Raw genomic sequence first — 11,646 nt, 5'->3', positions numbered from 1 at the left:
TATATATACATACACACACTAGGGCTGGGCGATATGAGCAAAAATTAATATCTCGTTTTTTTCTGGCTGATTTGTGGTATACGATATATATCTAGGTATTTTCTGTGCTTTTGTATTTGGATTAAACAAATAAAGTGAATGTAACCATGTAGGCATATATTATGTGCAAAAGGGTTAAAATCACATTACATTCTAACATTGTAACATTGCAATCTAAAAACAAAAACAATGCTTTAGTTAAAATTACTAAACTAAAATGAAAATATTAAAGGGGTCCTATTATGCTTTTTCACTTTTTCAACTTTAGTTAGTCTGTAATGTTGCTGTTTGAGCATAAAAAAGATCTGCAAAGTTACAAAGCTCAAAGTTCGATTCGAAAGGAGATATTTTATTTAACAGAAATCCCTTTTCAAAAATCATACATCCAAGAATCATTTCATGCATGCATTTAAAAAAAAAAATCTGTATTGGTTGTGCTTGGACATTTTACCGTACATGCAGATGTTGACTTATTTTTACATTTACGTTGCCTTGTCTTTACGTAATGTTCACTTAAGGTTAATCTTTAATAAAATAAATGATTGAATAATTCTGTTAAATGCAGCCTTTATCAGATCTTAAAGAATGAAGGAATATCTATTTTTCATACTGTACATTATTACATTGTGATGCCTACATTTACTTGCAGCATTTAAAAATACACTTTTTTCTACTGTGCTTTATTTTTAATAACAAAAAAAAGTCGCTTTAACAGTATAGGCCAGCATTTTTATATTGGCGCATCCATAGAAATAAGACCATAAAATGTTCTTTGTTTAGTAAGATTCAGAAAGATGACGTTTTTGGGGAAGTCACCCTAAGAGTGGCTTACATATAGCTGTGTCTGCATATTAAACTGGGATAGGAGAAAGTATTGTAACATGAAAAAATGACACATTTCACCTTTAATGTAAGTGTCCTTAGAGCCCATATCTGCAGAGATTCGTCTGCAGTCTGGGCGAAGGCCAGTCCAGTGATGTGTGTGTGTGTGTGTGTGTGTGTGTGTGTGAGAATAGAACAGCTGATATGTCAGCAATATAGAGAAATGCATCTGGGACGTGATCTATAGAATGAAGGAGTTATGGGACGAGGTGGCATTGTGATTTTCAGTCTGTGCAGTCATTTTCTCTGTGTCTCATTATATTGAATTATTGAACAAACCTTCAAACACACATCCCATCAACACAACGGCAGGCCTCTTTTCAATTACTGCTTTTTGTCCTGAAGATATTGACCTCCTAGCACTCTTCATTGACTTTTAGTATGAGGCACACCTCTAGAGATAAATACACATTGACAATGTTGGTTCCCATGTGTAATGGTGAGTAAAATAGATTTTTACAGTTTTTTGAAGAAAATATGTGAGGGATTTGCCTAAGCAAAACTCACTACCATGTCAGAGTGTTGCTATGCAGGTGCCTATGTGTTCAGAGTGATTTTTAACACATTGCTATGTGGTTGCTAGCTGGACCACACCAGAAGTGCATCTAAAAATGGTTTATATTGCTTTTTTTAGAGTAATCTGTGGGGTTTTTGTTATATCGTCCAGCAGAAATTGTAGGTCTGATTGCTTAAAAAGAATTGTAAGAGGACGCATGACAAATATTGTACACAGTTTGCTAGATTAAGCATATTAGAATGATTTCTGAAGGATCATGTGACACTTACGACTGAAAATCATATTTGCATCAAAGGAATAAATACATTTTATAAAATAGAAAACAGTTCTTTTAAATTGTAATAATACTTCACAATATTACGCTTTTTGCTGTATTTTCATCTAATATATGCAGCCTTGGTGAGCACAATAATTTTTTCAAAAACATAATTATTTATTTTTTGCTTATTTCAACCGGCAGAGTACACTATTACTGGTGTATACTTTTCAGTGTGTCTTATCTGCATGCTCTCTTCTGATTGGCAGAGCATATGCAGAGGCGGGGTCTTCAGTCAAGCATGAGGAGCAGATGAAGGAGGAGGAGCCTCTGAAGGATGTGGTAGAGGAGGCGGAGTCAGACGGCGCTCTCGAGTCGAGTAGCGGGGAGGAGGAAGATGAGGCAGGCACAGAAGGGAAGAAAAAGAAACAAAGAGTTGGCTTCCGTGACCGCAAGGTGATCAATGCACAACATGCACATTATCTCAATCGCATCATGATGAGGTCAGGTTCATCCAGCCAATATCTGATGCATTCCTCTGGCTTCACCATGTGCAGACGAAATGTGAACCCATCACATCTAATCGACATGCAAATCCACAGTCATGAAATCAACCTGCATATTTCTGAATTGGGTTTCATCTGATGTGCCATGAGTGGGAACGTGACAGAGCGACAATAACAGAGTTAATGAATTGCAGCTGACATTAACTGTGGGGAAAATGTGATATTAAAGCAGCATCTGGGACAGGCAAGTGTGGGACTTGCTGATTAAAGGGAAAGAGCAGAAAGGATGAGAGAAATAAGAAAATGAATGACGCTGTTGTTTTGCGCTGTAGTTGATTTGTTCCTTTTAAATGGGGCACATAAAAAAAGGCCTTTTCCTTATATACTTTGTTCTAAGTAAGCAGAGCGACAATAACAGAGTTAATGAATTGCAGCTAACATTAACTGTGGGGAAAATGTGATATTAAAGCAGCATCTGGGACAGGCAAGTGTGGGACTTGCTGATTAAAGGGAAAGAGCAGAAAGGATGAGAGAAATAAGAAAATGAATGACGCTGTTGTTTTGCGCGGTAGTTGATTTGTTCCTTTTAAATGGGGCACATAAAAAAAGGCCTTTTCCTTATATACTTTGTTCTAAGTAATAATACATTTCACAACCAATGTGAAGGAATGCAAAACAATTTATCTTCATATTTTTCAGCCTTTTGACCGCTTCCTATTTTGATATTTGCTGAACCACTTTTTAAAATTATTTTGATAAACCACTATTTCAACCAAACAGTATCCGAACAGTTGCTGTATTTAAAAGTGCTGTAGCGTCTCGACCAATCTGACACACTAATTTTAATTTGATTTAACAAATCAATTATTCATTAGGTTAACAAATCGTCACAGTCCCCTACAGTAAGAAAGTTATTTCCCTTAACCAGGAAATTAACGTTCTTAGAATTGACAAGACAGTTGACCCTGAGTGGTCAGCTAAATATCTACAGTGGATCTAAAATATGAATAATTAATTATAACTAGTTATGGTTAATTATTCATATTTCCCCATGAGCTAATCCGCTACAGTGCTTCAAAAATAAATAAGTGAAAATGAAATGAAATAGTTATAGTTAAATAGTTAAAATTATGCAGAGTACCAATGAGGTTTGTTCTCGCAAGCACATTCGAGCTTCTGCAAGAACCAATTAGGCTTGGTCTTGCATGTCAAGCAAGTATGGTTGAGCTTCCATTTACCATATTTGGGGCCAGATTTACTAAGCAGGGCAAATTAGCGTTAGAGCGCAATTCTATAAAAGTGCCGATGGGAGGGGAAAAGTCTGCGGGTGATTTACTGACAAATGCGCACATTTAAAGAACACAGACGCAGCCAGATCATTTCCGTAATGGCCAGCGCAAATTACCACCTGCTTTAAAGGGTTAGTTCACCCAAAAATGACAAACACAAAGTTTATTTGATGAAAGTATTCAAATGAATCACGCAACATGATTTACTAACGTTTGCGTTCGTCAAATTACTGGTATTCGCGCCATTATTTAATGGCCAAAAAAGCATGTCTTAAAGGGTTAGTTCACCAAAAAATGAAAATTAGCCCATGTTTTACTCACCCTCAAAGCAGCCTAGGTGTATATGACTTTCTTCTTTCAGACTGATCCAATCAGAGTTATATTAAAAAGTATCCTGGCTCTTCCAACCGTTAGAATGGGAGTAGGTGGGTGTTTTTGTTCAACAGTCCAAAAGTAGCCAAATAAAGCGCGTGCATCCGTAATAAAACATGCCTCGCATGGCTCTGGGGCATGAATAAAGACCTCCTATAGTGAATCGATGCATTTTTGTAAGAAAAATATCCATATTTTAAATGTTATAAACACTTTTTTCCTCACTTCTGCTGACTGTTGAATATGCAAGCCATTCCGGTGGATGACGGAGGACGTATGCGTCGCACACGCGCCGGTGATATGTGATGAATGCGGAAGCGTGGAGGAGAGAGAGCAAAACAAAACGTCGTCACGATTTAGAAGCACAAAATGAGGATTTGTAAAGAAAAATGTCAGAGGATTTCGATTATAAGCCAAGAAGAGACTGGTTTTCCTTTGCTAAAGTAAGGAAACTTTGCTTCCTTTGCTCCTATAAACAAACTCACGAGACTAGCATATCTCAAGAGGCATGCGTGTGACGCATACGTCCTACGTCATCCGCCAGAACGGCTTCCTCGTACAACAGATAGCGGACATGAGAGAAAGGTATTAATAACATTTTAAATATAGATATGTATCTTACAAAAACGTTCCGATTCGCTACTGGAAGCCTTTATTCACCCCCCGGAGGCGTGTGGAGGCATGTTTTATTACGGATGCGCGTGCTTTATTTGGCTACTTTTAGACTGTTGAACAAAAACACCCACCTACTCCCATTCTAACACTTGGAAGAGCAAGGATAATTTTAAATATAACTCCGAGTGGATTTGTCTGAAAGAAGAAAGTCATATACACCTAGGCTGCTTTGAGGGTGAGTAAAACATGGGCTAATTTAAATTTTTGGGTGAACTAACCCTTTAAGACATGCTTTTTTTGGCCATTAAATAATGGTGCGAATACCAGTAATTTGACGAGTGCAAAGGTTAGTAAATCGTGTTGCGTGATTCATTTTAATACTTTCCTCCCATAAACTTTTTGTCTGAAAGGGAAACTCCTACATATGCATATTCAATAAGGTCAGGTGCAAAAATAACTGTCCATGCCTATTCAGTGCTAATTCTTCACTGCATGTTTTTAGTAAATCCTGACAGTACTATTTTAACGCCGAAAGACGGTTTGTGCTGGCGCCCAATCAATGTTTAATTGAGTTTAAAAAAATATCTGTTCATCATATGAAGCAATCATGTCTCTTTAGAAGACTTGGATTGGACCACTCGATTCATATAGATTATGTTTATCCTTTTTAAACTTTTCGAAGCATGAAAGGGAATTGACTTACAATGGACCAACAGGTGTCATAAAAAATGTAAAATTGTTATATGTGTTACAAAGATGAACGAACTAAAGTATTATGGGTTTCAAATGAAACAAGGGTGAGAAAATGATTACAAAAAATATATATATTTCTTTAAAGGTGCAGTAGCCAAAAAAGTGTGTTTATAGAACTAATAGAAATTCAATAAAATTTTGGCTTTTGAGTGTAGAACATATTTCCTCGAAACTGAAGCTCTACTGTTGGACGCTGTCACAGTCAAAGAGGAATTCCCCCTCGAACAATCAGAACTGTCTGTCCAGTAGCGCCACTGTTATTTGTGTTTGCTAAACATTTTGTAGATTCGTGTTGTTTATTTTGATTTTGCTGTACGGGGTAAAGCACTGTGTAGGCCGAGCCTATTTATGGATGATGGTTGCTCACTGATTGAATTTCATGACATTGTTACTTAGGCGATGTCTTGTGGTTGTTTTTGTGTATGCGTTCTTTGAAAAAGGACAGAATTTATCAGGATGATTTATTTTTGCTACTCTGTGTCCTAAAATAGCAAGACGCTGCAGATGGCAGTGGTTCAGACCTTTTTGTTTAGAACCTAATCATCACATTTTATCATAAGCTGAGAAACAGGAAGGGAATGTAGGTATTCTCTGAAATATGGATGCAGTATTAAAATAAACAGCATACATCAAATCAGCAGCACATTAAGAGTGAAGATGATTCGCTGTAGGATGGTGGGGCTCTGCCTTTGATGGATGAGGCCATTCATCATGCAGTGGGGTACATTAGGCAGCTGTCTCTGTTTACACAAGCACTGCCCTCCAGGCCACGTCTTCAACCAATAGGGCTCATTCATAAAACACAAACAGAACCAATTTCTGGGTAACATTTGAAGACTCTGTGGTATAACCTTATAACATACAGTTGTAACCATATTTGGGGAGCTACTAAAAATAGCAAATGTAATGTTCATAGATTAAAGTTGGGGTAAGCGATTTCTGGTAGCCAATGTTGACATTTGAAATCACCAAAACACACACGCCCCTACCTCAAAAGGGTCTTGCCCCACACATACGTACGCAACCCAGGCAACGATTAGTTCTGTGAAACAAAGCAAAGCCAATGTTACACCGTGTCTACACCGGACGCGAGTGGCGCTGCGTGACAAATTACTCTAGAACTCATTATAATCAGTGATGCTGTCTACACTGGATGCGGCGCGACACAACAAATCCCCGACAGAAAACTGCTGCTGCGTTCTATTCATGACGTATTGACACAAATTTCAAACGCTTTGTACTTGAACACTTGTACTTGTATTTTTCCAGTTTACTAGACAGACTTTATCTGTTGCGGCCCAGACACAGTGTTACTCATCTATTGAGAAGAAACAAAGCAACCTCGGCGTCCGATTGCAGGCCTTCCGCTCCTTGAGTTCTCTCCAGCGCTGGAAAGCTGATCCGATATTTACACGGGTCCTACTTATTGCCTAAACCTTCTTTTGTTCCGCAGACGTTTTCCTCTTTTGTTTTTTATCCGCCATCTCTATCTTTCTATCACTCGGCTCGGCTAATGTTTGTCCTGTGCACTGAACTCTCTCTCCTCCACATCATGAGTAGACACGCCCCTTACTGCTGATTGGCTACAAGTTTGTTTTGCTAGTAGGCCCGAATCAGTTTTCTAAAGCTTTTTTGAAAAATCGCTTACCCCACCTTTAACTACCTAATCCAAAATTATCCGAAATGGGCATCACCACATGCCATGGATATTCCATTCTTTAGGCCTTTATTTACATCTACGTCTGTATTAGGGCTGTGCAATATATCGAAATATCGCAATATGCATATCGCTACAGCTTGCAATATTTGGGGCCATGAACAAAAGACAGAGAAAATCACTCACTGCTCTTACCTAAATAACTTTTGTAGCTTAAATACGAATCAGTGCATATTGAATTCGAAGAGTAAATTCTAAGCAGTGTTTTATTTTTCCTTTTTATTATTCAGTTCCTAAACTCATGTTAAAATGACATTTTTATGTAATGCTCGAGTAAAACACTACCGTTCACTTTCAGAAGTTGTTGTTGTAGTAGGGGTGCTTTCTTATTAGAATCGGAATCAGAATGAGCTTTATTCACCACTTAAGTGTGCGCAAACACAAGGAATTTGTTGTGGTTTTACAGGAACTCTTGGTACATACATACATACAAATAACCATAGCCTATATAGAGTCATGACCAAAAATATTGGCACCCTTGGTAAATATGATCAAAGAAGGCTGTGAAAATTAATCTGCATTGTTAATCCTTTTGATCTTTTATTAAAAAAATTCACAAAAATCTAACCTTTCATTGGATAATAAGAATTTAAAATGGGGGGAAATATCATTGTGTATATTTTTTCTCATGTTGGACACAATTATTGGCGCCCCTAGAAATTCTTATGAGTAAAATATCTCAAGTATATTCCCATTCATATTCACAATTTCTAACTCCAGGGTGATTATGAACATGAAATTATCTAGCCATAGCTTCCTGTTTCACAGAAATATAAATAGGAGGGAAAACAAAGCCCAAATTCCCTTAATCATCCATCACAATGAGAAAAAGCAAAGAATATATTTCTGATGTGCAGCAAAAGATAATTGAGCGTCACAAATTAGTGAAGTGACTTTAAGAAAAGAGTTAGAGCAGTGAAAATTCCCATTTCCACCATCAGGGCAATAATTAAGAATTTCCAATCAACAGAAAATGTTACGAAACTGCCTGGAAGAGGACGTGTGTCTATATCGTCCTAATGCATGGTGAGGAGGAGAGTTTGAGTGGCTAAAGACTCTCCAAGGACCACAGCTGGAGAATTGCAGAAAATAGTCGAGTCTCTGGGTCAGAAAACCTTAAAAAAAATAGTCAAACAGCACCTACATCACCAAATGTTGTTTGGGAGGGTTTCAAGAAAAATTCTCCTAGCTCATCCAAAAACAAACTCCAGCATATTCAGTTATCAGACACGACTGGAGCTTCAAATGGGACTGGCTTCTATGGTCAGATTAAACTAAAAAATGCTTTTTAGCAACAAACAACCAAGATGGGTTTTGTGAACACAGGGATACAAAGTACCCCATGTGTACAATGAAATATACTGCTGTATTTTTGATGTTGTGGGCCTATATTTCTGCTGGAGGTCCTGAACATCTTGTTTAGACACACAGCATCTTTGATTCTATCAAATAGTGACTGACTCTGTTAGAAATCTTATAATGGACCATGTTTGGATCTTCCAACCGTACAGTAATCCAAACACAAACCTCAAAAACAACACAAAAATGGGTCACTGGGCACAAAACCAAGCTTCTGCTATGGCCATTCCAGTCCTCTGACCTGAACCCTATAGAAAATGAGTGTGGTGAACTGAAGAGAAGAAGCACCAACATGGAGCTGGGAATCTGAAAGGTCTGGAGTGATTCTGGATGAAGGAATTGTCTCTGATCTCTTGTCAGGTGCTCTCTAACCGCATCAGGCATTATAGGAGAAAATTTAGAGCTGTTAAACTGGCAAATGGAGGTTTCAAAAAGTATTAAAAGGGTGCCGTTAATTGTGGCCAATGTGTATTAGAGAAAAACATTTATTTAATAATGATATTTCCCTCCATTTTAAATTCTTATTATCCAATGAAAGGTTAGATTTTTGTGAATTTTTTTAAAATAAAAGATCAGAAGGATTAACAATGCAGATACATTTTCACAGCCGCCTTTGATCATATTTACCAAGGGTGCCGATATTTTTGGCCATGACTGTATATGACACAAGATAGTTATAGAAGTTCACAGAACTGGCTTCGCAGCAGCTGAGTAAAACCGTTTCATCTGAGCATGTGGCACTTTAAGCATTATCGTATCGCATATCACATTTTTCTTCAATATCGCACAGCCCTAATCTGTATATAGTTTATTCTGCTCATATTTCATGATTTAGTCCCACTGTGTATTTTGTTAAAATGTTCTTTGTGTTGTGTTTCGGTATGTTTCCAGAATTATCCGTGTCATTTTTGAGTGTCCCCATCAAAAAGAGTCATTTTGAAGTGTCATATTGGTAATCTTCTTAAAGCACTCGAAAATTGGAATATTATAAGAAGAAACTAATAAGCAAAATACATTTTGATGGGTTTAAGTCATTCCATCTCATCCCTGTCCCGTCCGCATGAACGAAAACACATCTCACTCAAAACTCTCATCTTGTTTGAATTTAGGGCTGCACGATATTTAATGCGCATCTCGTCAGTAAAGCCGGTTCTGTAATCAGCGGTAAATCTCTACACGTGTGTGCTTTCACGTGGAGCAGCATTAACTACACAGAGCCGTTGTTCACAGACAAGTTGCGCAAAACATGTGCAAAATATGATCGTGGTTTTGCGCAGCTTGTCTGTGAACAACGGCTCTGTGTAGTTAATGCTGCTCCATATTTATCGTGCAGCCCTATTTGAATTAGTTTAAAAGAAGAACAATTTCTTTCCGAATGAGTATCGATCCATTTAATCCTGGTTCCTAGTTTTTTTTACTGATAATGAATGCCTCGTCACATTTAGGTCAGATTTGAAGTCTTCTGAAGCATGACTCTTTGCTTGAGATGTACTTTAATTTTTAGCTTTATTGATATTTTCTGTAATTTATTTATTTTCCCTTTGTCCTAAATACAATTTGGACTATGGTTTCATTAACAGCCAATGGAAAAATAATAACGGACTATTAATTCATTCGTGCGGGAACAACTTTGCCAATTGTATCACATTATGCTAACATATTAATGGCTGTAATGTTTTTATTCAGATATTCGGAGACCACAATCAGTAACCCATTCACAGGTGATTCCCCTGAAAAGTGTAAACATTGTGTCTCTGTGGTACTATTAAAACATTACTCTTTTTTTTGGAGCATCTGGCCTGCCTGACACAGCCACAGTGACTTCAATGGCTCCAGGTTCAGGGCCATCTGTTAGATGGGAAATTAGTCAGGAAGCCCATTTGAAAACTATTGTTGCAGTTCCATTTGGTGCATAAATGACACACTTGAGGTTTAAACTTTACTAATTGTGTAGAGGACCACAGGATTTTTATAATATTTTTGTAACTATAAATTAAATTTATAAAATAGCCTACACTGTAACAGAAACACAGTTGAGTATTACATAAACATTTTCTCCCCTTCTGCTGTACCTCTTAAGACCTCTGTGCACAGTAAACACCCTTTTTACATATGAAATGAATATAACAGCATTTATAAGTTATCATACAAATAGTCATCTTTTTTGCAATGTTAATTACTGTCACACCTTTGGACTTTTTTGTTGTGTTTTCATCCCTCATGTGTTCATTGACCCAGTTTCTGTCTCTCTTTGATTACTTTAGTTAGTTCACCTGTGTCTTGTTAATCATTCTCACCTCTCTGTCCCGTTAGCTTCCCTCCTTAAGTTCCTGTCTGTTCAGTTTGCCTTTGTCCGGTCTACTACGCCCATATGTGTGTTTCCTGCCTGCTTGTTTGTGGATTTACCTTCTTGTGGATTAATTAAAGACTATTTTCTTTCATCATCTTCTTCGTGCGTGTTCTCTAGACACCGTGACAATTGCTAGTCGACTAGTATTTTCAATGTTGACAATAACAGCTGCAGTTCTGTTTAGTCTAAAACAGACTAACATAATAGTTTGTTAATATTACCTTATTACAAATTCATAAAATAAAATAAAAAATAAGACTAAAAATATGAAAGTCATTTCCGCCACTGAATAAAAAAAACAAACAAGATGCTTTTTGTCTTACAATTCTGACTTTTTTTCAGAATTGTGTGATATAATCTTGCAATTGCGAGTTATAAAGTCAGAATTGTGTGATAGCAACTCGCAGTTCTGAGAAATAAAGACAGAATTGCGAGATATAAACTATAAAGATTATATCTCGCAATTCTTACTTTATAACACAGAAAGTCAGAACTGCAGGATAAAAACTTGCAACTGTGAGAAAAGCATAATTATGATATATAAACTGCCATTTCTGAGAAATAAAGTCACGGTTAAATTTTTTTACTTTTTATTCAGTGGTGGAAATGGGCTTCTATATTAAAAATTATCGGATGATTAACTTTTTAAAAAGAAGCCTTTTTTTGTTGTTGCTGGAATCCTTCAGATTTAAAGAGCGGCAGGTGCTACACAATCAGAAACGGCTTCAAGTTAACCGATTTAACAGACAGCATTTTACTCTTATATTGCTAGATCTGCTGTTTAGCAATATTAGTATCTGTCTGCTTCCTCCATATTTGTAAAACCTTACTTTAGCCAAATTTTAAGGCTTCAACACGTGTATCCTTTGTGCACAATACAATTTGTATGATACATTGTGTTGAAACCTTTGTAAGGATTCGGAATCACTTATGAGATTCCATTTCCTTAAGATGTCTCACAGGGTTTAAAACAGCCAGTGTTTTTTATAGC

General features: G+C 37.0%; 1 protein-coding gene across 1 annotated transcript in view; it reads left to right on the top strand.

Moving 5' to 3' along the window:
- Positions 1-11,646, top strand: part of LOC107551339 (calcium uptake protein 1, mitochondrial) — a gene marked incomplete at its 5' end in the record, with an annotated part of 74,194 nt that overhangs the window by 1,884 nt on the left and 60,664 nt on the right. The window contains one exon of the mRNA XM_016232914.1: positions 1,964-2,150. Within this exon, the coding sequence (XP_016088400.1) occupies positions 1,964-2,150 (187 nt within the window). The remainder of the gene's footprint in view (positions 1-1,963; positions 2,151-11,646) is intronic.

This window comes from Sinocyclocheilus grahami, unplaced genomic scaffold, assembly GCF_001515645.1.
Source record: "Sinocyclocheilus grahami isolate Dianchi unplaced genomic scaffold, SAMN03320097.WGS_v1.1 scaffold421.1, whole genome shotgun sequence".
Lineage (NCBI taxonomy): Eukaryota > Metazoa > Chordata > Actinopteri > Cypriniformes > Cyprinidae > Sinocyclocheilus > Sinocyclocheilus grahami.
The sequence above is the reverse complement of the archived record's forward strand: the minus strand, read 5'-3'. Positions and strand labels throughout refer to the sequence as shown.